This window comes from Strix uralensis, chromosome 3, assembly GCF_047716275.1.
Source record: "Strix uralensis isolate ZFMK-TIS-50842 chromosome 3, bStrUra1, whole genome shotgun sequence".
Lineage (NCBI taxonomy): Eukaryota > Metazoa > Chordata > Aves > Strigiformes > Strigidae > Strix > Strix uralensis.
In genome coordinates, this window is record NC_133974.1 from 142,020 (window position 1) to 168,672 (window position 26,653).

At 54.4% G+C, this 26,653-nt stretch overlaps 3 protein-coding genes across 7 annotated transcripts in view; 1 reads left to right on the plus strand and 2 right to left on the minus strand.

Annotated features, from left to right (window-relative positions):
- Positions 1-7,169, plus strand: part of IFT172 (intraflagellar transport 172) — a 37,026-nt gene extending 29,857 nt beyond the window's left edge. For 3 of the 4 annotated variants that reach the window (XM_074861119.1, XM_074861120.1, XM_074861121.1), the window contains exons 40-48: positions 1,358-1,474; positions 1,944-2,054; positions 2,833-2,952; positions 4,443-4,538; positions 4,863-4,922; positions 5,694-5,792; positions 5,921-6,074; positions 6,695-6,786; positions 7,008-7,169. In XM_074861119.1, coding sequence (XP_074717220.1) covers positions 1,358-1,474; positions 1,944-2,054; positions 2,833-2,952; positions 4,443-4,538; positions 4,863-4,922; positions 5,694-5,792; positions 5,921-6,074; positions 6,695-6,786; positions 7,008-7,097 — 939 coding nt within the window. In that variant the 3' untranslated portion in view covers positions 7,098-7,169. The remainder of the gene's footprint in view (positions 1-1,357; positions 1,475-1,943; positions 2,055-2,832; positions 2,953-4,442; positions 4,539-4,862; positions 4,923-5,693; positions 5,793-5,920; positions 6,075-6,694; positions 6,787-7,007) is intronic. The other variant, XM_074861122.1, reaches the window with a different exon arrangement.
- A 261-nt stretch (positions 7,170-7,430) lies between these two features.
- KRTCAP3 (keratinocyte associated protein 3) lies at positions 7,431-9,925 on the minus strand. Its single transcript, XM_074861123.1, has 6 exons — positions 9,716-9,925; positions 9,565-9,624; positions 8,815-9,015; positions 8,444-8,578; positions 8,065-8,156; positions 7,431-7,874 (listed from the first exon to the last, which is right to left on the minus strand). The coding sequence occupies exons 1-5, from the start codon at positions 9,923-9,925 to the stop codon at positions 8,073-8,075; spliced, it is 690 nt and encodes a 229-aa protein (XP_074717224.1). The 3' UTR covers positions 7,431-7,874; positions 8,065-8,072.
- Positions 9,926-10,004: 79 nt separating this feature from the next.
- The window catches only part of NRBP1 (nuclear receptor binding protein 1), a 47,253-nt gene continuing 30,604 nt past the window's right edge, over positions 10,005-26,653 (minus strand). For both annotated transcript variants that reach the window (XM_074861126.1, XM_074861124.1), the window contains 11 exons: positions 16,712-16,795; positions 16,418-16,476; positions 15,214-15,312; positions 14,990-15,122; positions 14,652-14,754; positions 12,092-12,142; positions 11,862-11,997; positions 11,732-11,785; positions 11,197-11,260; positions 11,055-11,110; positions 10,005-10,872 (listed from right to left, as the gene is read on the minus strand). In XM_074861126.1, the coding sequence (XP_074717227.1) occupies positions 10,774-10,872; positions 11,055-11,110; positions 11,197-11,260; positions 11,732-11,785; positions 11,862-11,997; positions 12,092-12,142; positions 14,652-14,754; positions 14,990-15,122; positions 15,214-15,312; positions 16,418-16,476; positions 16,712-16,795 (938 nt within the window). In that variant the 3' untranslated portion in view covers positions 10,005-10,773. The remainder of the gene's footprint in view (positions 10,873-11,054; positions 11,111-11,196; positions 11,261-11,731; positions 11,786-11,861; positions 11,998-12,091; positions 12,143-14,651; positions 14,755-14,989; positions 15,123-15,213; positions 15,313-16,417; positions 16,477-16,711; positions 16,796-26,653) is intronic.

Here is a 26,653-nt window from a genome sequence, read left to right on the forward strand (position 1 = left end):
TATTGATTCACTGGTTATTGGTAAAGGAGCTAAACCAAGGGCGGGTTGATTCTTTGAAGCGAGGCATTGCTTCAGGTCCAGTAACAGGGCAGCCCCCAGCGCTGGAGTCTGCAGTTAGTGGAGACATCACGGCTCATCACTCAGGCAAGCACTGGGAACTTGGCCAGGCGCTGGTAACCCGTTGTATTGTGGTTTCATAACTTCGTTTCTAATGCAGTAACCAGTAACCTGACTTTGGGCTCTGCTGCAGTAAACTTGATTTCTTTTTGACTCGGGCTTCTCTGGTGATACAAATGGTCTTTGCTGTAGTAGTTGGTTCTTGGAGACTTGTATGCTCATGTTCTAATTGTCAGGATATACCAGTGTTGATCTTCTTCCATAAAGAATAACTTCATGTGCAATTTAAAGGCTTAATCAGTTTTATTGTCAGCCAGGCACAACACTACCCGCGTAGTCCAAGAAGACGTTAGTCTGTTTATGCCTCTAAGAGAGCATTAGCACAACCTTGCTCCATGACCAGTGCAGGATTTGATGACTTTTGACTCAGATGTTCTACAGTGATTATACAGGAAAAAATTTACATTTATCAAAACAGGTCACAGACTGGACTTAATCTTTATCCCAAACTGTCCTGTACCTGCTGTTTCACCAGCATCCACATGTGGGTGTTCAAGTTCTAGACATATCATTGGAGCACTGGTCTCTCTTGTGCTTAACAAACTTGTTTCCATTGCTTGTTTTTGACAGGATTGCACATTTTACACCATCTTCTGCATCTCATTACTATATTTAAGCCCGTGTGAAACAGGTCTTTCCTCATCTGAATTTCTGTCAGGCTGACGACAGTCAGTCCTCAGCAAAGTGTTGATGTGATCAGCACATGTATGAGCGGCGCTCAGAGGAGACCTCCAGCGCCAGAGGTCTGACAGCATTTGAATGATGGACTAGAGCAGCCTTGCAGATTATGAACGTCTTCAGTCCACAAAGTGTTTAGATTCATTCCGACATTAGGCTGAGGGCTGGTGCACGGTCGGTACCTGTGGTGCCACGGTGTGGAGGCACCGCATCCTTTAGGTATTGGGCAGTGTTCCTCTGGCAAGTGGTGAACAGCTGAAAAACAGCTTTATTTCCATGTCTGGAAGGATCAGCACAGCATCAGCTAGCCAGGAATAGAGGTGTCAAGTGGGGCCCAAATCAAAAACCAGATCTGCTGTGTGCAGTCTGTCTCTGATTATCTGGTCTCGCCCTTTGAGGCTCAGGCTGGGGTGTGTGTACATGCCTCTGAAACCATCCTTACCAAGTGACAAGTGTTCAGTTCATGAATCTCACGCTGCTGCTTTCTGTGTGCATTCTCCAGAACTATAAGGTCTTGCACAAGTACGTAGCTCTGTATGCAACCCACCTCATCCGGGAGGGCAGCTGGGACAAAGCCCTGAGCCTGTACGTCCACCACGGAGCACCCGCCAACCCACAGGTAACGAAGATGGCGTGACAGTGTGCTGTGATCCGCTACTTGCGTGGGCTTCCAGTCCAGAACGGGGGTGCCCAGTGTTCAGCACATCCAAGCCACTTCTACCCTGCTGTGGATTCTTCCAGAGGCTCCTCAACTGGAGGACCAAAGGCAATCTGCTGGCATATCCTCCACAGGGAAGGAGCAGGGGGGAGCTGAGTATTTGCGTTCGTGCCGAACACCTCAACCACCAAGACCAGAGGAAAGGGAACCGTGTTTGCCTCTCTGAGAGCGCTGGCGGCAGGAAGCATTCTTCCTCTTCCTCGTTTCCCTGCCATGTCCTGTAGCACCCACTGCAGCCCGCAGCGGTGCTGCCCCGGGAGCCTGCGTGCTGAGCTGCCGTTCTCGAGCCTGTGCTCGGCAGCCGGAGAGCTTCAGACTTCTGCTGACTCCCCATCTGGCTTCCTCAGGATTTCTCCCCTTTTTGTTGCAGAATTTCAACATTTACAAGCGTCTCTTTGTGGAGATGGTGAACGCATCTGGCATGAATTGTGCCGAGGCCTACTCCAGCTGGGCTGACCTGCGTGATGTGCTCTTCCATCTGGTGAGTGTGGGCCTGGCCACCGCTGCCTCTCCAACTCCAGCACCCTGGTGGCTCCTGGCAGGGAGGAAGGAGAAGCAGTCTCTAGCCAGGTGACACGGGCAGTATTTGTTGAACACAAGCCGAGGGGAAATGGGGAAACGTCCACAATGTGGAGAGTAGAGCAACAGGATATTGTGAAGCAGACATGGGTGGGCAAGAGAAGTCAGGGCAGAAGACGACCCTGCACTCAAGGCCAAATCCTAGAAGTGGGTCTAGACACTGGCACTTGCAGAGCTACGTGAGAGTTTATCACAACATGCCCGCTTTTCGTCCTGCACCCCTGCATGAGGCAAGGACCTGGGGAAAGCACAGGACTACTGAGCTGGGAAAATAAGAGCCCTGCCCGTCTCCCCAGAGACGCTCAGAGCCTTCTGCTCCTTCTTCCCTCTCCCAGAATACCTCAGCCAGAGCCCAAGACAGCCTCTTCTCTGTTTCTGTCCCACAAATACCCACCTCTAGAACAAATGAAAACCTCAAATCCCCCTTTGTGCACCCAAACTTAGGCCTGCTTCCAGCGCTGTCCGTTGTTGCAGTACTGTTGGTCTCCCCTTCTCCCACAGCCTCCTCCCTTCAGCACTCTGTAAGACCCAGAGCACCCAAGGCCCAGCCCTTTCCCAGTCCCCAGAGCTGCCTGGATATTTCAGATCCTTCTCTCTCCCAACTTCTCCCTGGACTCGAGTGGATGAAGAGTGCCCTTGTGCTCTCATGTTCTCAATTACTCTCCTTTTCTCTTCTTCAGTGTGAAAACTTAGTAAAGTCAAATGAGGCAAATACTCCAGCACATGAAGAGTTTGAAACGATGCTGCTGATCTCTCACTACTACGCCACCCGCTCTGCGGCTCAGGGCGTGAAGCAACTGGTAAGGTTTCTGAAGTTCCTTTGCCAGGTCCCCGCCCTGAGTGCAGAACCCTGTGGGGACGGGCGGGTTCAGGGCTGTCCACAGCTCACTGTTTCACGTCATGGGTCACTTACACATCATGGAGGCATGAGGAGGGGACTGCAGTGGTCTTGGAGCTCGCCACTGGCAGGTGGAACTGGGACAGTCTTCTCTGACTCCTGCCCCCAGCCACTAAGGCTGAGATGTAAACCAGCGGGAAGCTGATCCATATGCTCAGCATGACTTCTAGGAGCAGAGGCACTGGTGGAAATTTAGGGATCACACAAAAATCTGGTCATCCCAGGAGAGGCATTGCTTCCTCCTTAGCCATCCTGGGCCATGAGAGCTGCTGGGCTTCACACAGGGTCTGGAGAGCCCGTTGGCTTTGCACAGGGCTTTGGGAACTCGTGGGCCGGCCTGCGGGGCCTTGCAGGGGCTCTGGGAGCTTGTGAGTGGGGACCTTGGCATCACACGGGGCTTGGGCAGATGCTGGACCTGTGTGCTGGGCCTCTTGGGGGCTTTGGGAGCTCACGGGTCTGGGTACTGGAACTCACAAGGCACTGTGAATATTTTTGAGTCTTATGTGTGTTGGGATTTGTTCTGGGCCACGATATATAGCAGAGTCCCTGCTGAAGTCTTGATCCATATGGGATTGTGGAATTCTGGTAGAGCTCTGTGGGACTGGAGCTGTGATCGATCCGGCTGTGAAAAAGAAAGGTTGGCATAGCTAGAACCCCAGTAAGAGTCACGGGGGGACTGGGGCTTCCCTGTGGCTGTGTGTGTGGATCTTGGGGGTCCAGAGACATGTCAGGCTGAAAGAACCAAGTCTGGTGTCTTGGAAACCCATCCAGACCCACAGCTGGGGATGTTGAGGTGCTGGGTGGGCTCTCTGGGACCGTCATGGAGGGGTGGCCTTCCCAGTGCTGGTGTGACGAGAACCTGTCTGGCAAGCAGAAAAGTAAAATCTCCCTTGAATTCCTCACTCTCATTCAAAAATTCTTATGTGATTGAATACAAGAAAAAACTTACTGTGAGTGTGGCTGAACACCAGAACAGGTTGCTTGGAGAGGTTGGAGAGTCTCCATCCCTTGAGTTATTCAAAACATACCAGAGTCATTCCTGAACGACCTCCGGTAGCTGACTCTGCTCTGAACGGGGCAGGGGCTGGACCAGGCTGTGGCCAGAGATCCCTTCCAACCTCAGCTGTGCTGTGACTCCAATGCTGGGAGTTTGGGTGTGGCTTCTAGTAAAACCAGCAAGGTTTGTAAAGCAGAAGGTCTTCCCCTTCAGGTGACAGCCCTCAGGTGCGTGAGCGTTCTCACGCTGAGGACTGAAGTTTTTAACGTGTTAATGTCTGGCACGTGTGGGTGCAGAGTCCCTGCTGCGAGCCTGGGGCAGTGTGGCCTCACGAGATCCCTTCCAACAGGATTTTTTCGTGATTGTTGTGGCTTTACTGTCCCCTGTGTCTGCAGGACGCTGTGGCTGCCAAACTCTCCGTTTCCCTGCTGCGCCACACGGAGCTCATCCCTGCAGACAAGGCTTTCTACGAGGCCGGGATGGCTGCCAAGGTAGGAGCTATCTGCCACCGGTGCAGCGAAGGAGGGGGAGGACCCTGGGCTCAGGCATCCTCAGCTTTACCCTCCCCTGTGCTCCCCGAGCTGCACAGGGGCACCAGTAGCCAGACACTGGCACTGGAGGTCGGTGTGAGGTTAAGGGTTGGGCTAGATGATCTTCAAGGTCCTTTGCAACCTGGATGATTCTGTGATTCTGCGAGGTCTTTCCTCACACGCCAGCCGCGTGTTTTGCTGTGACTGGCAGTAGGCAGCGGGAGGGCAGAGCGGAGCTGGGCACTTGTGGCACCTGGTCTCACTGGCGGCTCCTCTCTGTACCAGGCAGCCAGCTGGGAGAACATGGCCTTCATCTTCCTGAACCGCTTCCTGGACCTCTCGGACGTGCGTATGCTCCGCTGCAGGGAGGGCTGTCATACCTCAAACGGGCTGCGGGGACAAAACCTCAGCCTGGTCAGGGCGCTCCTGAGGCTCAAACGTGGCAGCACATTTGAGCTGGTGCCGATGGGGAACGCTGAGCACTGCTGGGGCTGTGCGCAGCGCCCAGTACCCCCACACCGGCTGCGGAAGGACATGCCAGCAGGGCACCCCCAGCAGCCCTGACCGTGCCGCCGCGTGTGCCTGTGCCGCCGCGTGTGCCCGCTGCAGCGATGAGTGACCTGGCCTGAGGGTTTAGGCCTGTGACCTTCATGGCTGCAAATGCTGTTCCAGCTCTTGGGATGATCCCCCCGAGTTGTTCCCTGGGGGTGGAGGGCATGGCCCAAGGCTTTAGCCACAGTGATACAAGACTCAGGAGTCCCCCCGTGCCAGACAGCTCCCTCCTTGACCAGCAGGTTGGTCACCATAGCGCACCAGGCCCTGGGAAGCTGACAGACCTCACTGTACCAGCCTTCCAAGTGTTGTCAAAAGCTGCTGGGGAGAAAAAAGCTCCCTGTTTTATCTTTCCCTGCTTTGAGGCCACCTGACAAGCATGAGCAGTATGCCGTTTCGGGGGCACACGTCCTCCAGGGCTGCAGGGGACGGCTGTAAATGCCACCTCCCAGGAGGGCCCGGGTGCCACAGCACCGGCGAGCAGCGGGGGTGCCTCGTGGTGCGGGTTGTGCTGCCCGCTCCCGGCTGGCATTGCCTCCTGCTCCACCGCTTCTCCTTTCTCAGGCCATCGAAGAAGGGAACCTGAATTCTCTGGACCACTCGGATTTCCAGAGCACCGACATTCCCTTCGCAGTGCCACTTCCAGCCCAGCAGCACGTGCCTGTGAGTGTCACCCGCCCGCAGCTCCCGCAAGCGCTGATGCTGCTTCAGGGGCTGGGACTGGGGTGGGACAGCGGGGGCGGAACAGGCGCACACAGCCATCGGGAGCTGCCCTGGGCTCTGCCCCACAGGAGCAGACACGGGAGGAGGTCAGGGACTGGGTGCTGACCATGTCCATGGACCAGCGGCTGGAGCAGGTGCTGCCGCGGGACGAGCGCGACACCTACGAGGCCTCGCTGGTGGCAGCGGGCACGGGGGTGCGCTCCCTGCCCTGCGTGCTCACAGGTGGGCACGGCCCGGCCCCGACCTGCGCGGGAGGGGTCAGGGTATGCTGTAACGGGAGGAGGGAGACTCTGGCTGTGGGACCAGTTCTGCGGGAGGAGGGAATGGCCCATTTTTTAGTGTGAGGGTGACAGCACTGGAAGGGCTGCACCGACGACGCGGCGTCTCCATACTCGAGACAGTCACAAACCACCTGGATGCGGTCATGGGGAACGGCTGTGGCCTTGCTCGAGTCGGGGGGGGGGGGGGGGGGGGGGTGTTGGACCATACAGACCTCAGAGGACCCCTCTGACCTCCACCACTCTTGTTTCTGTGATCCTGTGACTGCACAGTCTCGCATAGCCCTGCCGAGGAGGCTGCCCAGGCTGGCAGCACTGACACGGGGGCACAGGCAGTGCCTGTCCCTGCTTTGCCCACCCCCCCCCTCCCCAGCCAAAAGCTGTCCACCCTGGCAAGTGCTGTCCCCCACACGCACACCATTCCGCGGGGGGGTGGGAGAAGGGGGGGAGCAGGGGTGGGCCACCGGCACCAGGGCTCTGGCTCCAAAGGTGAGGAGTGGGTGCTCAAGGGAGGGGTCTGCGCTGGGTCTCCACTTGTTTCTGAGGGTGTCACCGTGCGACCAGGTTACCCCGTGCTAAGGAACAAGATTGAGTTCAAGCGGCCAGGCCGAGAAGCCAACAAGGACACGTGGAACAAGTTCCTGATGGCTGTCAAGGTGAGCCAGGCACACCGTGGGGCAGGGAGACAGGCCGCGGGTTGTTCCAACACCTCACAATAAAACATTGTCCTGCTGGGGGGAGAGACACCGGGCCACGGTGGTTTCAGTGTGGGATTACGGAGCTTATGGAGCTGGGGCAGAGCCGGCCCCACCTGGGCAGCGCTGCCAGCCCCAGGGGTGCCCCCCCAGCCACTGCCAAGGCCTCTCTCCCCCTGCAGACATCCCACAGCCCCGCCTGCCAGGACGTGCTCAAGTTCCTCAGCCAGTGGTGTGGGGGACTCCCGAGCACCAGCTTCTCTTTCCAGTGAGCTGGACCGTGGCAGCTGTCAGTCCCGTTCTCCAGCACCCTCCGCTTCCACCCCAATAAACCCGTCTCTCAACCCTGTTCTGCTCCGGTTTGTCAAGGGACGCCGAGCCCAGAACACATGTAGCTCCCAGGGCACAGGCCCGCAACCCCGTACACGCATCTCCCGGCCTCAACCCAGCGATGCTGAACGTGTGTCCCTGCACTGCCGGGTTGCGCTGGGACTCTGTCCCTGTCCCTGTGCCTGGCAGGGGCGAGCACAGCACTGGGCTGCGCTGTCATCGCACCGGCAGGCCCAGCCCCGCAGCCACCACCCTGGGGAGCCCCTCACACAGCATTGAGAAAATGAAAAGTGTATTTAGTCGCGGACACAATGGAGGCTCAGAACAAAGGGGCTCTTCACCTTCCCCTCCTGGGCCTGCTGCTCTGCAGAGGGGCCATCAGGACCCGGACCCGGCTGGCGCCAGGCCCCAGCACCTCTGCCTGCCCCTGCCGCTGCGTGTCAGCGACTGACGGGGCCTCTTCTGTGCCAGGAAGGGCCTCGAGCTGGGGGGCAAGGGGAGAGCATCCGGGCTCGCGGCACCCGCTGGGCGAAGGCTGCCTGGTGCCCCTGGGCAGCTCGTGTCTGGAACCGGCGGGGTTTGTCCCAGGTGGGGTGCTGGGGCTGGGGGGGGATAGGCACAACCCTCCTCCCGCCCTGCAGCCTCCCCTGCCCACGCCGACACCAGGGCAGGAGCACGGTGCCGCTTCACCTCGCTGGATCGCAGCACTCGGGCAGCACCTGGGAGGGAAAGAGCAGGAGTGAAGGCAGCCTGTGCTGCCGGGCCAGGCAAGCGCCGGCACCACTGGCCACTGTCTGTGGCGTGTGCTTGGAAAGAAACGTGTCAGGGGGCCAGTGTGGGCAGGGGCCCTCCTGACAGCGGCGCCTGCCTCCTCCTGTCCCCCAGGCATGGCCCCCGCGCTGCTCTTACCTCCCCCGTTACGCACACGCCTCAGCCGGCCCCGCCAGCAGCTGCTGCATCTCTCGTGGTGGCCCTTCGCTCTCTGTGCTCGGCCCGGCCAGCTGGAGACAAAAAGAGGAGGGTTGCAGAGATGTGGGAAGGGCTGGGCCAGGCTGGAGGGCAGCACAGGCTTGGCTGTCAGAGGGATGAAGAGGAGGGTCCCTCTGCGACTACCAAGGTGAAGCGATGCCAGTCTGTCACCAAGGCTGGCTAAATGAGGTTCAAACTTGATGTCCCCGCCCTCCCACTGCTGCTCATCCAGGACCAAGGGCCCAGCAGAACCCAGCGCCTTCAGAATGCAGCAGAAAGGCAGCAGTGGGGGGGGCAGAGGCAGGGAGACGGCACGTACCTGCTCTTTCCTGTAGCTGCGTGCGCAGGGCCCGACGCCCCGGAAGATGAGGGCGGCCAAGCAGCACCTGCCCGCCAGCACGGCCTCGGCGGCCGCCAGCACCATGGCGGGGAACCAGAGCGCCAGGGCCGTGTCCTGCGGAGCAGAGGGTCGGGGCTGCCTGGGGGAGCGCGGGCCGCGGCGCCCAGCCTGCCGGCATGGCTGAGCGGGCAACAGGGAGGGGACGGGGGAGAAAAAACAAAGGAGCAGGAGAGGGAGGCAGGGAGAGGGTGGGCAACGCGTTAGGGAGCAAGAAAGAAGAGAGAGAAAGCAGACACAAAACAAGGAGGAGCAGGAGGGGCCAGGGGGCCGCGGCGGCCCTGCCGACTCACGTAGATGCGCGTGGTGTTGAAGGGACAGTCGTTGGTGACGATGGCTGCGCGGGCATCGGCGGGCAGCGCCGAGCTGTTGCAGCCGGTGACGAGGCGCGTGCCCCGGCTGTGCGCCGTGAGGGCGATGGCCAGCGCCAGCCCCGCGCCGCAGGCTGCGGACAGCAGGCAGCTCAGCAGGGACACGCTCAGCAGGGTCCAGTGCTGCGGGGACCAAGAACAGGCCAGAGCCGGGGCAATGCCGGGGCGAGGAGGCACAGGCACCACGCCCCCCCGCGCCCCCCCTGCGGGGTAACGGGGCGCTGGGAACCCCACGGGCGAGCAGAGGCGACTTCTTGTCCCTTCGGGGATGAGGCTTTTGCACCACTCGCGTCCTTCGCCCCCCTCCCGTGAGCCCGGAGCCCCCGGACGCCCCCTCCCGCAGGCTCCTGCCCCCCCTGGGAGCCCCAGCACAGCCCCGGCTCCACCCAGAGCCAAACCCCCGCCGCCCCCCAGCAGCCTCCTGCGTGGGCCAGACCCTGGCTGCAGCTTCACCCGCAGCTGAAGCGTTTCTGCCCCTTGGGGGGGCCCCGCGTCCCCCCCTCCTGCCCCACCAGTACCGCGGGCGGGGCCGAGCCCGGCGACACCCGCGCCGAAGGCGGAAGGAGCCTCCGGGGACAAGGTCCGGGGAGCGGCTGCGGGGGAAGGGGGGGGCCTGGGTCGCACCGAGGCCCCCAGCCGCCCCCCACACACCCCCAGCCCCCCCGCACTCACCAGGGCCGCCCGCGACAGGTTGTGGGACACCAGGATGGCAACGATGCCCGCGGCGATGCTCTGTGGGGACAGACCCGCGCTCAGCCCGCGGCCCGACCCCGGCCCCGGCCGGTTCCCGCCCCCCCCCGACCCCCGGCCCCGCCGCTCTCACCAGCAGCCCCGAGCCCACCGACACCGCGTTGGCCACCGCGTACTCGGGGGTGGCGGCGCGGCCGGCGCCGGCCACGTGTCGCAGGACGGAGCCGTGGACGATGGCGCCCAGGACCAGGCTGCCGTGGCCCAGCACGATCAGCCCCAGCCCCCCGCGCATCAGCCCCCGCGGCTCCCCCGGGCCCCGCCGGGCCCCGCTGCCCCCCGCCATCGCCCGCGGAGCCGCCGGCCCCGCCCCGGGGCAGCGCCGGCCCGACCCGCCCCCGCCCCGGAAAGAGGCAGCACTCGCGTATTTACAAAACAGTTTATTAAAAATAGGAAATGATAGAAATGAGACGCAGGAGCAGCGCTAGGCCCAGCCCCGCGGAGCACCCCGGGACGGGACAAGGGGCGGGGGGGGAACGAGACACACACACACACGCGACACACGCGGGGGCCCCCAGCCCAGCGCACAGCGGCAGCAGGGGGGTCCCCGTGGGCGCGGGGGATCCCGGGGGTCGCGGCTGTGCAAAACCAGTAAACAAAGTGCAGCCGCAGGGGAGCAAGGGGGGGGCAAAGCGCCGGGCACCCCCCTCCCGCGGCCCGGGAGCACGGGGGGGGGGGGGCACGGGCAGTCTCGGGGTGGGGGGTGGGGGTGGTGGTGCAGGGAGGGGGCAGGGCTTAGGGGCTGGCCCCTGCTTACCTTTAAATTAAAAAAAAAAAAAAAAAGGAGAAAAAAAGAAAAACAAACATTTCTGTGCTGTGCAAAAGATACTTTGTACAATTCAAACAGAACAAACTCCATGCACATGAACGGGGCTACAGAGCCCCCCCAAGCCAGGACCCGGCTCCGCGGCCCCACTGGGCAAAATCCCAACAGAAACAGAGCTGGAAATAATACTGATGCGCAAAGTCCCCTGGACTAGGCGGGCAGGGAGGATTGTCGCTGAGCCCGGCCTCGGCACATGCAGGAGGAGCTTCCAAGCGCTGCAGCTGGGGTCTCGCTGGTGCCCACAGCGGGGGCTGAGGCGGAGGGGGTGCGGGCAGCGGCCGCAGCGGCCACCCGGGAGCCAAGGGGGGCTACGATGACACCGTCACCGCCGTCAGCGCTCCATTCCGGGTGTAGTAGAACTTGCTGAACGCCTCTTCAAGTAAACAGGTAAGTCTGCTCTGGTCAGCCTGGGGAGAACCAGCTCCCGTGAGGGGTAGGCCCGGTCCAGCAAAGCCAAGAGCTCGGCTGAAGCCCATCAGGGCACGTGGGCAGGGACACGTCTTATTTCTCCTTCCTCCCCAGCCAGGAAAGGACTGATCTGGCCTAAAGCGTTGAGGGTTGAGAAGGGAAGGCAGAGCTGCATCCTTACCTCGCTGATGAACCCCAGCTGCACCAGTTCAGCTGCCAGCTCCTGGATGTTGTCATCTGCAACAGAGGGAGGGGGCAGGCCCCGGCCCTGAGCGCACGGCCGGGCCCGGTGCACCCGCCAGCATGGGAGGGAAGGTACTTACTGGGCTGCAGGTCACAGCTCAAGTGTCGATTCAACTTGTCTTCCAGTTTCAGCAGCAGCGTTAACTGCGGGGCAGAGGGGTTCTGGTGAGGGACCGCAGCAGCCTCGTGGGCTGCCCCAGGCTGCGGCCGCCACGGCCAGAACCTCAGAATCCTTCAGGTTAGAAAAGCCCCTTGGGATCATCGAGTCCAACCCTCAGCCCGACTCTACAAAGTTCTCCCCTACACCACATCCCCCAACAGCTCATCCAAACGACCCTTAAACACATCCAGGGATGAGAACCTCCTCAGAAATCCCCATGGCGACAGGGGCTACCCCGTCCAGAGCCCACAGGAGTCCAACAGAACCCCCTTTCTCTCCCAAACCAGCGCCAGCAGCACCAGCCTGCGGAGGAAGCCTGAGCCTGGGGGTGCCCAGTCACGGGACCTGGATGGGGCTGCGGGCCCAGGGACGGGTGCTGCAGCAGCGGAGGGCCACAGCAGGCACCAGCCCTGCAGCACAACCACCCCCAGCGTCAGCCAGGAGATGCGACGTACGTGGTGCTTCACTCCCTCCTCGACGGACTCGATGTTGCACTGCATCAGCACCACCTGGAACGGGAGCAGAGAAGCCGGTGACCGGCGGCTGTAGCCTGCGGAGGGGAGGGAGGGGGCTCCCGTCTCTCACCTTGCGTGTCTCCACCTCGGCGGGCTCCGGAGTCGGGGTCTTGACGGATGGCGGAGCAATGGGAGATTTCACCACGACCTGCTGGGGCTGCTGGGGCCGCGGCATCCCGAAAGCTGTGAGTGGGTAGATACCATTCCTACAGGAAAGGAGCAGGGCCTGAGGTTAGGCCTCTCTGAAATTTTTCCAGTCTCAAACACAGTAAAGTCGCCCTTTAAAAAAAACCCTCTTACCTTACATCCTCCAGGAACTTGTCCAGCTCCAACGCTGGAGACTGTGAGAAGCTGGGGGGGGAAAAAAAAAAAAAGCACTGAGGTGAGAAGTCATCTCTCAGAACCACCCACTCAAGTCTCTTCAGGTGCAGTTTCAAACCCCCATGCCCTGGACTGTGGCTGTGCCGGCGGGCAGGACGAGAGCGGGCAGAGGCAGCCAGGCAGACTCCAGCCTTCCTCTACGGGAAACAACCATTCCTGGCCGCTGAGGGTGAGGCAACAGTTTAATTACGGCAGAACAGGTATCACCCTCCCTGTAGAGAGTTGTCCCGTGCAAACAATCACTTGGGAGCCAGCCCAGTGACACCGTGTTCCCAGCACGGTTTTTCAAAGACATCAGCTACACCAGACGCGGGGAGCCCACGTCCCATCCCCCAGAGAGCAAGGGTGCTCATGCTGTGAGGGCGAGCGCCTCTGCAGCGGCTGGCAGCACGGCGTGCCCAGCAACTGGAGACTACACCTCTGGATTTCATGCCCTGCCCAGGTATTGCTCACTGGAGTTCAGGATACTTTTGTTCTCTCCCATTTCTTTCCCAGATTGCTCATTCAGCTTGGCAGCTTCTTAACGAGCGTCCCGAAGGAAGCCTTCCTACCAACTCACTTTTAGCTCCCCAGCCTCTAACCCCACTGAACGTTTCCCTGGCTGGTGGCTGATGGATCACAAGCACTGACAACCCCTCCCCTCTGTGCCATGACTTGTTGTGCGTCCACTGTTCTTCCTCTTTCCAGCCCCCCCACCACCACGTGGTGACGATGATTTCAGGCCCCTCACGAGGGCAGCTCCGATCTGCTCCAGGACTGTCCAAAGGTCGCTGCCCTGCACGCACACGTGGGACAGGCAACGTCTCCAGGCGTTTCCCTCAGCTGCCGTAACCTCCCCTCCCCTGATCTGGCTCCTGTCTGCAGCTGCACAGCAGAGCATTTGCAACAAGCTGGAAATGGCATTTTCCCGTGGTGTCACTTCACAGCCTTCTCGGACAGAGCAGCAGTTCTTTTTCCCTAAGCAAGCTGTTACTGTCTTCTGCACAGCACAGTCAGCAACACAACAGCCCACTGAGCACCTCCCTGCATTCCGGCTTTGACTAACAAGGAGACACAGGTTCTCCTACTGTACCGATTCCCCAGGAAAACCCTTTCCTCATCACCTGAGTCAATTCAGCTTTTTAGTGTCCACTTGACTGCAGCTTCTTTTAGACTGGCTGCAGCAAAAGCTTTGAGCAGCCACTCTTCCACGTGCCACTCCCTCTCGACTGCTTTGAAGAACTTCAGAGATTCGCCAGGGGCTGCAAAGCTGCTCCAGTCCTGCCACGATCCCCCAGGTGCTTTGCTGTTCCACCAGATCTGGCATAGGCAGCACATCGCCCCGGTTCCCCAGACCACTCTCCAGCCCTTCGACACACACAACACTTACCTTCCCCCCCTCTGCCAGAGCAGTAGTTTTCAGCAAAGTTTACACCATTTTCTAGCAGCTCAGTTTGCATGGCACTGACGAGCCATCTCGAAGTGCTGCTCTCTGACATTAAGTCATACTACTCTTCCTTTTTCCTTTTCCAGCACCTCAGAGGTACCGTGCTACCAAAAAGCAAGTCCTGGGCTGGCCCGTGCCAGATGGCCACTGCCCTGCAGCCTGCACCCCAACGAAGAGCCTCGGCATGGCTTCGGCTATTCACTCCTTATCCTCCGTTCTGAACCCTTCATTAACAACATTCCAGGGGGAATTCAATACTATTATTTACTAGCGCTGTGAAGATCAGAATATCAGTTTTTAGAAAGGTCTGTATGGCTCAAAGAGCTCCTCAAGCGAACAGTGCTTCTTCCTCTGTCATCTTGATCCCTTTTGTTAGCAGCCTGAGCTTCCCAGAATGCTGGGGAGCACCCCAATCTTCTCTGGAAATACACTATCCACGTCGTAGTCTTTTCAGTGAACCCCTCAAACAGCTGAGCTTTCATTATCCAAAATTTAACATCACTTTTTGGCACTCTACTTGCTCCATACATATTATGGTCACTTATCTAGGGAGCCACCACTATTAAGTGGCTGCTGTGTGCTTCCGAGAGCTGCCCACAACAGCTTTTCCCTTTGCCCACTGTAGAACAAGTGGCTCTGTAAGCACTGAGGAGCCATTTCTCAACGTGCTGGACTCCACTGGACAGGCCTGTGCTTGGCCTGAGTCACTTCCCCAAACCGTCCAGCCAGGTTTGGCTGAGGACTCTTCCAACTACAGCGTCTTCATTTCCCACCCCTCCCTCTGGGGAACAAGTCACATCTCAGCTGCAGGGAACCTGTTCACAGAACACGGGTGCAAGGTCTTCCTCCACCCTGGAGTTACCCTCCACAGAACTTTCCGTGCCCAGACTGCGGGTGACTGCTCCTTCAGCGACAGCACCATCAGCTCCCATTTGTTTCCCAGTTTGTGGTGAAATACCGACACCAGCTTTGGGGAGAGCCCCAGGGAGATCCTTCAGCGCTCACCCCTGTGCCCTGTGCCCCGGCCCCTCCGTGCGCACCACAGCCACTCACATCATTTTGACTCCTTCCCTGTCCGCGTGATTAATCTCTGCCAACACTGCATTCATGTCAAGGTTTTTGGTCATTTCTTCTAAAGCATTTTCAGGAATCATATCTATTAAAAAAAAATAGAACAACTGCAATTCCTTTCCAGCCTAAGTGATAAGAACCCCAGAGGCTTTAGGCCATGGAACTGCCACGGCAGGCAGGCACAGAGTCCTCCAGGCTCTGCAGCGAGTGCGGCTCCATCTGACGAGGCCCCGGTGCCGCCCGTCCGGGCTCCCGGGGCTCCAGCTGACCCCGGCTTCGGGAAGCTTCACGGACGCGGCACCCCAGGACTCCATACTCACGCTGGTGTCCAACAATACAGTGAGCAGCCAGCAGCTTGAGCGATGGCACCTCGAACAACGCCTGGTGGAAAAGGAGCTCCCGGGCGGTGGGACGCTTGCCGGGGTCCTGTTCTAGACACTTCTGGATGAACTCCTGAGGGACGGAAAGGGCGTGAGGCCCCGTGCGGTGCCAATACGCCTGCAGGGCACTGCTCTTCCCCCCCCCCCCCCCCCCCCCCGCTCACCCTCTGCAAGGGGTCCTCCAGCAGCTGGATGGCACTGTTAATGGCCTCCTGCGGCACGTACGACGACTCCCCGTTACCCTGTATTTCCAGCACCGCCATCTGCAAACACAAACCAGCGCATCAGACTGGCCACAGCCCAGGGAGAGACGCTGCCAGGGTGGGATGGCAACAGCCCAGTTGTTTGGTGCTATTCAAGGTCACAGTTTGTGGAGGCGGAGGGAGAACGACTACCTCGTTACGACAGCTTGTTTCCAGCACCCCAACAGATGGCCAGGGAGACCTGGAAACTGTGCCAGCACCACCTCAGTCAGTGTCTCCCTTTTGAATCTCACCATCCACTGGCCCGCGCTTCTGCTTGGTAATTCCCACCCTCTAACGAAGCAGTAACTGGATGGCTGCCAGAACCCGGCAGGTCCTCCTGGCTGTGTGACCCGCTCTGTCTACGGGCAGAAAAGCAGCACACGATGCCACCCAGAACTGCCTCCAACCAGCACGGACACTAATTCCCAGCTAGGAAAGGCTGGCAAAAGATTCCAGAGTGCCTTAAGATTCAACTCAAGTTTTGCTTCCTAAAAGTTGCATGTTTCCACAGTTCTCTTCCTGCTTCACTTATGAGATGTACAACACAGGCTGAAAATTCTTTGTGTTGGCTCTTTCTGACAATTCCTCCCCAAAAACGCTCCTACCAACAACTCCCATTTCCTAGACTTGGGCCTGCTGATTGCCAGGACAGAGGAACCGCCAAGCTGTTACGGTCAGGGGTGCGACCAGCACCTCTATCAGGTGGGGACAGGCTGGCCCAGAAATTATGGGCTGCATCCGTCCTCCCCTGCAGATACCACAGGAAGAACAGGTTCCCCCAGAAGGGGAGTTTTGTTCTCCAGACACATTAAGCACAGTTTGTAGCAGCGACTGTTCCCACCAGCCAGCGGGTCAGACTTCAGAACCGGCCAAGACCCACAGAATAATGAATTGCACATTAAGAATTTCAGACAGAACTGCACGTTACTGAGCTATTTACTTCTTAGTAAGGCATCTGGGGGAGCGTCGACAGGGACCCCTCCAGGGCAAAGCGCATTTGTCTCCGAACAAAACGCACTTGTTCGCAAGCTCACCCCCCATAACCACAGCACCTCCACTGAGCCATCTCCTTCCCTCACGTTCCTGCTCTCTCTGCCCCACAGCCAAAGCGTTCCACGCTCACCTCCAGTGCACACATCCCGAAGGAGTAGATGTCCACAGCAGTGGTGACATTGGCAACTTCTGTAACACAAATAACACTCGTTACCAGCCCATCCCTGCGTTCAGCAGGACCACCTCTGTACCAGGCTGTGATAATCCTCCAGCCTTGTCTCCCTCCTCTGCTACCAAAAGACAGAGGAATTGAAGCAGGCAAATAATTCAGAACTGTTAACGTGACATCTGTCATGAGCCTGAACAGCTTGGAACCACTGACAAGGCCACCAAAACCAGGCCTGCAGCTGTAGCCACACCATACCTCCATATTCCGGGGCGAAGAAGTGCAGGTTCTTCTGCTCCTCACGACAGGTCTTCACATGGTTGTTAATCGTATCTGGTGCCACTAGAAGAAAGTCATGAATGTTTAGGATACAGGAAACTGTAGCCCATCCCCAACCAGATCCCAAGGAACCCCTGCAGCTCCAGGGCGCTCTGGTGCCAAAGGGGCAGCACAGGGGAGTTACATCAGCCCTCGTCAGTCCCTCGTCTCGGGTCTCCTGCCCTGACACAGTTCTCCATCGTTTCCTTGGCAGCAGATCAACTCAGGCAGCTTAACATCCCTCTCCAAGAGCAACCCTGGAGACCAGAGCTTCTGCCGCGTGGGAAGACAAGCCAGGGAGGACTCCCTGTCAAAGTGTGAGTCCTGACAACACCTCACTTAGATCTACAGCATTTGTCACGAGCAACCCAGCTATGACAGAAGCCCTGGGAACAGCCAGAGATGCCCAGATCACTGCAATCAGTCACCGCCTCAGGGCTCTCGGAGAGGGACACACCTACAAGGCAACTCTTCCACATATCAGCAGGGCACTGGTCACACAAAGCAGCTGAATGAGGAGAGACAACGACCCTGACAGCAGAAACCCCCACAGCCCACTCGGAGCTATAGGGAGGGGGTAACTCCAGCCACAGGAACCATGAGCAGAACACACATATGGACCCCCCCTAAAAGACAAACCTTCAGCACAGCCGCCTCTGGAGAGGCTGCAAATGACTCTCCAAAACTAAGCAGCTGGTTCCACCAGGGAGAACCACCGAGGCAGGCAGGGAGCAGAGTCACCGTCCCACCTGAAGCTCTACTTCCACCCTTGAACCTGCCCAGTGCCAGTCTCAGGCCCATCTCCCACCGCGTCAACCTCCTGGACAGTTGCAACTGGTCCTGGTCTGTCCTGCTACAACAAGGGCTTACGTGGGACGTGCCAAACCGCGTGGATTTTTCCAGGTGTTCCTGGGTTAGGGCAGGACACACCAAACAGGATTCCCAGTTGAATGAGACTGAACTGGTTCCCAGCCTCAGAGGAGAGATTTCTTTGGGCTCTAGTCAGACAGGAAGGGTCTTCCTCAGTAGCTCAGCTCACCCTTGCTGTGTGGCACATTCCAAACCGTATTATCTTACCCAAGCATTGGAAACGGAGTGTGCTCCAATGGCCAGCAGCCACCTTCCCAACCAACCATTCACGAGCAGTCTATGGGTTGCTGTTCTTGTGCTAGCTCTTATCTCACGAGTCCAGTAAGATTACTTCAGTTCTAGCACCCATCAGTTCACAGACACCACCAGGTCCCCTCAGCTTCACAGCACTAAAGCAAAGAAAACTAAATTCTTTGTCCTCCTCCTAAGACGGGCTCTGTGCTCCCCCGGTGACACCGCCAGCTTTAGAGAGCTCTGGCCAGAGCCACGCGCAGCCACATCAGTTCCCTCTGCCGGGGACTCTGCCCAACGGACCTCAACACTGCCCCCCAGGCAAGGGGGCCAGATCCCTCCGGGAGGACCTCGTAGAGACCGGATCCTCCCCAGTTCCCAAACGATGACTGCTGTGCAGCTTTGTATTTTGCACTGCTGAGCGAGTTACAACTGGAACTGTAATTGCCCAGTCCTCTAATGTCTCCCTGTGCTTCCGGGGGATACCCTGGCCCACCTCAGCATCACACATTCCCCACGTTTCTATTAACAGCCTCATCATTAATGAGATCAGTGCACGAGGGGCTCCAAACCCCGCCGGTGGGGCAGCCCCGCTGTCACCATGCCTCTGGCCAGCGCGTACTCCATCACCCAAGGTCTGTCCAGCACAACAGGTTCTCAGACTGGGACTTCTAAAGAGGGTCCCAGACATCCACAATGGAGAAGTCCCGTTAACCTGCTTTTGTCTAGGGGCAGTATCTGCCCTAGGGAGCCCACTGTGTATGTCTGGGCTACAGGTGGCCACCGAGAGAGCAGGGGCTATGCCAGGTCTTCTCCAGCAGCTGGGTTTCTCCATCATCACTGCTCTTTCCTCAGCCAAGGAACCGAGATCAGGTTTAACAGTCCTGGCCCCTCCCCACTCTGTAATTTATTCTTTTCTACTCAAAAGAACAATTCACCACTGTAAAAACAAACAATTTAATACTGTCAAATGCCTTCTTAAAAAAAAAGCAAAACCAAAAAAACCCAAACACACACACACACACCCCCTCCACACACACATGACTTCCAGAACTTCTGCTGCAGACTTGCAGGAACTAAAAATAATTTTGCCTAGAACTGCAGTATAGCGCTGGTGGGTGTGAGGGGTGGACATAAGGACAGCTACAGCCCCGTGATGGGCTGATCGCCCCCAGAAATGCACCTGAATACTGTGAAGTTTGTGATCAACAACAGATTTTCCCTCAGAGTGTCCAATACCATTGAGATTTTGGCATTCCCCTGAGCCCAGGCTGTAAGGCAATCATAGGATCTCGCTGATCCAAAAAGTGTTTGCTCCCTGCCTACAGGAACTATTACTTTGTCCCAGTTTTTGCAGAACAGGGTATTTAAGACTTCAGAAACCCTGCTCTAAAGTCTAATTTTATTATTTTTTTTAATGGAATACTGGATGTCTGTGCAACATGCAGTGTACGTGAAGTACCAAGCAGGTGGTTTTGTGAACCCTGCTAAACCTAACAGCTATTTGGCAACTTCAGCTTGCCAAGCTGGTGAAGAGGGTTTTAACCTAAATTTGCTGGGAGTGGGGAACCTCAATCCATCCCACTCCTACCAGCTTGAAGTCAGTGCCAGCAAGAGATGCCCAGAGCCTGGCAAGGGGTCCCAGGACAGCAGGAGAGCACCTGAAAGCAGCACACAAAGGAATTCCAGCCAGTAAAAGCTGGGTTCCTCGGGGCCCAACTTAAACACCTCTGTGCAAACGCAGCACAGGGAATAAAGCCTGCAGGGCTACAACCTTAGGGGTGTCACGGAGACGTGGTGGGATGGCTCCTGTGACTGGAATGTTGGGATGGAAGGACTCGGGCTCTTCAGGAGGGACAGGCAGGGGAGATGAGGGGGGTCACCCTCTGTCAGTGCCCAGCTGGAGAGCACAGAGCTCCGCCTGGGGATGGACGAGGAGCTGAGCAAGAGCTTGTGGGTCAGGATTAAAGGGAGGGCAGGGACAGGAGATGTTATAGTGGGGGTCTGCTATAAGCCACCCCACCAGGAGGACCGAGTGGATGAGGCCCTCTATGGACAGAGAGGAACAGCCTCACGTTCACAAGCCCTGGGACTCAGGGGGGACTTCAGCCCCCCCGATATCTGTTGGAGGGACAACCCAGCAGGGCATAGGCAGTCCAGCAGGATCCTGGAATGCGCTGATGAGAACTTCCCTCTCCAAGTGATAGAAGAGCCAACAAGAAGAGGGGCTGTGCTGGACCTTGTTCTCACCAACAAGGAGGGGCTGGTGGGGAGTGTGAAGCTCAAGGGCAGCCTTGGCTGCAGTGACCATGAAATGGGGGAGTTCAAGATCCTGAGGGCAGTGAGGAGGGAGTACAGCAAGCCTGCTGCCCTGGGCTTCAGGAGAGCAGTCTGGCCTCTTCAGGGATCTGCTTGGCAGAGGACCATGGGATAAAGCCCTGGAAAGAAGAGGGGACCAAGAAAGCTGGTTGATATTCAAGAATCATCTCCTCCAAGCTCAGGAGCGATGCATCCCAACAAAGAGAAGTCAGGTAAGAACACCAAGAGGACTGCATGGGTGAACAAGGGGCTCCTGGACAAGCTCAAACATAAGAAGAAAGCCTACAGAGGGTGGAAGAAAGGACAGAGAGCCTGGGAGGAGTACACAGAAACTCTCTGAGCAGCCAGGGATCATGTTAGAAAGGCCAAAGCCCTGATAGAATTAAATTTGGCCAGGGACATCAATGGCAACAAGAAAAGTTCTGTAGGTACACTGGTGATAGAGAGAAGACTGGAGAAAATGTGGGCCCTCTCCAGGAGGAAACGGGAGATGTGGGTACCCAGGATACAGGGAAGGCTGAGGTACTCAGCGACTTTTTTGCCTGTCTTCACTGGCAAGTGCTCCAGCCACACTGCCCAAGGGGCAGAAGGCAAAGGTGGGGACTGGGAGAAGGAAGAACCGTCCACTGTAGGAGAATGAAGTGCTAAGGCTTGGACAATAAGCCCAAGCCAGAGTTGACCTATAGATGAATCCTGTACATTTTATAACTAATAATCATTGTACTAATAGGTATTATACTAAGTTATAGCAAACCACCTATTTTGATGTAAAAGGTGGGAATACTGAAGCCTGAGCAACAGGCCTTGAACTGAAACTGCTAACTCTGTATGTAGTCATTAGTGAAATATGCATAGAAGATGTAGTTTAAACAGCATAAAACATGTCTATCCTGAATGTATCCTTATATTTCTTTATGTGTGAGCAAGATAACAAGGCCACGGAAACAGTTGTCTGGCCTTGTGACCTTGCTCATAAATTAACTAGATAAGCAGGGAAACTCCCTTAGCTTCTCCCTTAAGCCCTGGCCAGGCTCTGGGGGGAACCTAACGTGAGATGAAAACCAGACATTTCCGCTTAAAACAAAGGTGTCAGCTATTCTGGCTTACTGATTTTTAGGTATATAAGGCTGGGCCCGCTCACAGCGACTTTGGAAGCCTCACCTATGGGTGGACGCACCGCGTAGGATTTCCCACTTGCAGGGAAAGGTTCTCCAAATCCTCGCTGTAACCGGGGCTCCCCAGCGACTGCGGATCTGGATGATGGTAAAGTATGCAAGTGGTGATGTATCTTTCTTAATCACTATTCTCTCTCTCAGGTAGTAATGATTTGACGCATTACCCTGTATTTTCCTGTTTGTTTAAGTGCACTGTTCTGTCTTTTCTTACTGTATGTTTTCTGTATTATTCTGTTATATTATTTAGTTATTTCTAGTAAAATACGCCTGCTCTTTTCACTCTGGTGTCTGAGTTTAATTGATATCCCTGATCAGCAAAACATAAATTGGTGTCAGAAGTGGGATCCGACAAAAATGCCATTATTTAAAGTAACCATTGGATGTTTTAAATTGTATGAAAAGGTACCTATTGAAAAAGGAAAAGAAACTACAAATTCAAGTAAACGAGGGTGGATTTTGTTAACTGCATGTAGAAAACACCACCAGAGTAAAGAGAGGCTGTTGTTAGAGCGCTCCCAGATGGAGCGACAGATGTGTGATTTGAAGAGTCAAATAGTGATGTTGCAATGCCAGAATAAGGTGTTTACTGATAAGTCGGATACTTATCAGACAGTGGCGGAGAAAGCTGCGGTGCGAGTAGCACAATATGAGTATAGGAAAAGGAGAAAGTGTAAGAAAAGGCATGCAGTGATTGCAGAAGTGGGTGTGCAGTGGGATCCTGGTAGAGATCCTAATAGTGGGCAAGCTGTGAGGAAGGATATGATAGAGGATTATACACAGTATGAAGTAAATGATATAATTGAAAGATTTAAGCAGAGACCGGGGGAATCCTTGCTCTCTTGGATGGTGTGTTTGCAGGATCAGGGAGTGGCAGGGGTAACCCTAGACGCAGGAGATTCTAAAAGGTTTTTGATTTTAAGTTCAGATTCTTTTGTGCAGGATGCATTTCAAAACAACACTCAGGATATTAATTTGTTAACACTGGCTGCTCTGGGATGTAATACCAAATATCCTCCAGAGAATGATTGGCTGGCATCTGACCGTCAGTGGTATACTTTGCGAGATTGTATACAGCGAATGAAAGAGGAAGGGATGAAAGCAGCTATTTTTGTAGGAGACGCTGACTCTATGATGTGGCATCCTTTGCCAGTCACTATGAGAAACAGAGTGATTCAAACTGTTCCACTGGCATATAAAAATGTAATTATGCCCCTTTGCATTAATGAAATGGGGGATCCCCTCGATGAAGTAATAGAAAAAGTGCAACAGTTACGTGACCTTGAAGAGTGGAGCCCCCGAGGGAGTGCAGGGAATCAAGATACTCGAGACAGCCCTAAAGGCAGCAAAAACAGGATTTCTCCTAAGGAAATGTTTACGGCTTTGTTAAAAGACAGCATGTCTCATGAAAAAATTTATGGTGTTCCAACTAACGAGCCGTGGCGAATATATACACAGAGAGGGCTGAATAAACCTAGCAAGAGAGTGCAGAGTACTAAAACTAAGAATCCAGGGACAACTCAGCCTACGGCACCCCTTCTCGAACCTCAACGGGACCCTCCATCTGCCCACGGAGGGCCCCCCGTGAGTGGATCACTGGTTCCGGCGGTGAAAGAGGATTGGGCAGCATTTTCTGACTTGTACCCTTTGCAGGAGGCAAGTGAGGTGAATCAATATTATAATCAGCACATATGAAGTAATGGCCAAGTTCCAGGGCAGTGGGTGCAGAAGGACCGATGGCCCCATGTAGAACTTAAAGTTGTTTGGTTTTTTTTTTTTTTCCTTTTGTTGTTGTTTGTTTTTTATTGAGGACAACCGGTCCCCACAAACTATAAATACCCTAATTGAGACTGGAGCAGAGGCCTCCTTAATATATGGGAATCCCAGGAAATTTAAAAGACAACCTGTAATTATTACAGGTTTGGGAGGAAAATAAATTAAAACTGTACAAACACAAATGGAAATGAAAACAGGAAACCTCCCAAAATTATTATATTCAGTCATGATTGTCCCCATTCCTGAATATAAAATCATTATAGACATTCTAAAAAGACTAACTTTAAATCTTTCTGATAGTCAGTATCAATTTGGAGTTAAACCCTGTATTAGTACCAGACCTGTTACGGTCAGCAAAGTAAAAAAAAAAAAAAAATGCCTCCTGAGCAGATCCTGGCTGCAACTAAGTTAGTTACAATGAGGCAATATAGAATTCTGGGAGGACATGAAGAGATATCACAGACAATTAGAAATTTATTAGATGTAGAAGTTTTGAGGTGGCAGTCCGGTGTGGCCTGTCAAGAAAAGTGATGGATCCTAGAGAATGACAGTGGATTTTAGAGAAGTAAACAAACATACTGCACTGCTTGCAGCAGCTGTGGCAGACACTGTCACTTTAATAGAAGTTCAGAAACATCCAGGAACTTGGTACGCTGTAATAAATTTAACTAGTGCGTTTTTATTTTTTTTTTTTTTTACTATCCCAATTGCAGAAAAGCATTTGCTTTCACAAGGGTGGCTGCACAGCCCCACTATCTGTTATAGAATTGTAGCTGAACACTTAGATGAAATACAGCTGCCTCCTCACACACAATTAAGCCACTATATAGATGATATTTTGATTCAAGGAAATGATGAGGAGGAAATACAACAAGTTCTTGAATTAGTGGTAGATCATATGAAACAGAAGGGTTGGGAAATTAACTCTGCAAAAATCCAAGGACCGTCTGAGACAGTGAAATTTCTGGGAATTCAATGGCATTGCGGGCATCAAGCCAGCCCCACATGGCCCTGACCACCCCAGAAATCCATCTCATTTTCCAGGACAACCTGTCTTAGTCGAACTCCCCACGGTGGGAGCAGTACCGTTGGTATTGGATACCCCAATAAACAAGCATACCTGGAAAGCCAAAGATGCTCATGGAAAGGAGCACAAAATTAATACAAGGTGGATTATCCCATCTTTCTAATTATAACCCACTTCCGGTTCTCAAAATGAACCGAGAAGCTTTTCTTTCCTTTTTCTTGCAGGTAAACCCCCCGGAGAAAGATATCCTGAGTCACAACGGGGGATCCTTATGTGAATTTAAATTTTTGTACAGTGTTGATGTTCATTGTCTTATTAATATTTCTAAGATGTATTGTCTATCATTGCAAAAATTGCTTTGGGTGACTGTTCCCCTCTCCCTTGGTTCTGGGGGAAGCACCGGCTTCCTAAGTGTTAACCAAGAATGGGAGGAAAACGAATTTGTGGATTTAAGTCAGTTACCAGTATTATGAGCAAACAACAGACACCAAATCAGGGGAAGGTCCCTTTGCTAATGGGGCCTGGGCTTTAAAAAGTCATTACTGGGCCCATGAAGGCGAGGTGGAGGTATCAAGACCTAAACCACACATGCACTCTGGGCTGGGGGCATGGAAATCCATTTTCCTGTTGCAAAGGCAGACCCCAGCTCCAGCGAGCCAGACCATCTTCAGCTCCACAATTGACAGCAACAACCAGAATATTTTCCCTTGTTATATGTATGTGTTGGTCTTATAAGTGTCCATGTAAAACATCCTGTAATTGTACTTGTTCATGCAGACAACCACCTTCTTCCCCCAGTCCCCAAGGACCGGGAGTACATCCATTAAACGCAGCGTGGGACACATTTTAGTTAAATATGTTTGGTTAAAATATTGTTAATTGACATTGTTATTGTCACTGTTACCTTTATTATATGTTTGGTTAGGATGTTGTTAACCATTGTCAGTGTTAATATTGTTTTATTTGTTATTTGTAGTGTTATTGCTCATTTACCTTTGTTTAAATCTGGGATAGAAGTTTCTAGGCCCAGATGACACATGCGCTTTAGGATAAAGGGGCGTGGAAAGCCATTTTCCTGCTGCGTATGCTGACCCCAACTTTGGCAGACCAGGGCAACAGACTGCGTGGGCTACCAGAGCCACAAACACTCAGTGATATATTACCAGAACCATAGAAAAATAATGGATAATATGTTAGTAATAATTTCACTTCACTTTATAGCCTTAGCCTTGATAATCATTTTCTTATTTGTTCTTATAATACAACTTTTTTGTCCCTGTGAATGTCAATCATGTAAACTGCCGTTGTGTTCTTCTACTGATTCCTTGCAACCTTAAAATCGGTTTGTAGAATGTTTTGGTTTTGTAGAGTTAGTTAATTTTGAGCATGACATGTTTGTTAGAGATGTTGTTAGCTATATGCTTGTTAACTGAAGATATTTGTATTTGTTAAAGATATTGTTAGCTACATGTTTATTAATGGAAAATTTATATATCTGTTAAAGATGTTATTAGTTATATGTTAGTCAGAAATATCATTAGTTGTCATGTTGCACGCTATTTCTGTCCTTTCTTTCTCTCTCTCTTTATATCTCTATCCTTTGTGCCACCACGAGGACAGCAATGTCAAGCCATGGGGCAGTGTGAGAGACTGTATTGCCTCGACATTGCTGCTGCACCACTACCACTACCTGGCCTCAACATCCTGTCCCGTGAAGGAGTATGCTCTGAAGGAGATGAATTGTCCCCGAAGAAACCACTATATCTGCCTGAAGCCAGAACAACATCATCCTTGGCAGTGCCTGCCAAGCTGCACTTGTGCACGAGCCAGGTGGAGGAAAAATCAGGGTGAGGAAGGCGTGCAGAAGATGAAGACACCACAGGCCGACACCCCTTCTCCAGCACGACCACTGTGAACACCTGGACATGCGCACCTGGAGGAGCACGGGGCGGCACGTATGACAATGAGCTCCGTGGAAATGGGCGGACTCTTTGGAGAAATTGTGGGGACTTGGACAATAAAAAGACTGCATACTCCTCTCTCAGGGCTCAGAGATGAGATTTCAGGAGAGACTGAACCAACAGGACATCACTGGATTCGTGGTGGTAACTGATTTTGCTGCATCTCTTCTGTTTGCTTGCTTAGGTATTCTGACTTTTTCTTTCTTCTTCCCTCTGTCCTATTGCTGTTATTGCTTGTTACAGGAAATAGAGTTTACAAGGTTGCATGGTATCTAACCTCGTTTGTGTCTTAAGATCACTACTAAGATCATTTAAGAACCCTCCCTGATATTGGATCGGGACATGCCTGACAAAACATCATCAATTGATGAACGAGAACTAATGTCACTAACCATAGAAATGATTTGAGAACCATGATTCACCTATAGGTCAAAGGACCGAATGAAGTGCTAAGGCTTGGACAATAAGCCCAAGCCAGAGTTGACCTATAGATGAATCCTGTACATTTTATAACTAATAATCATTG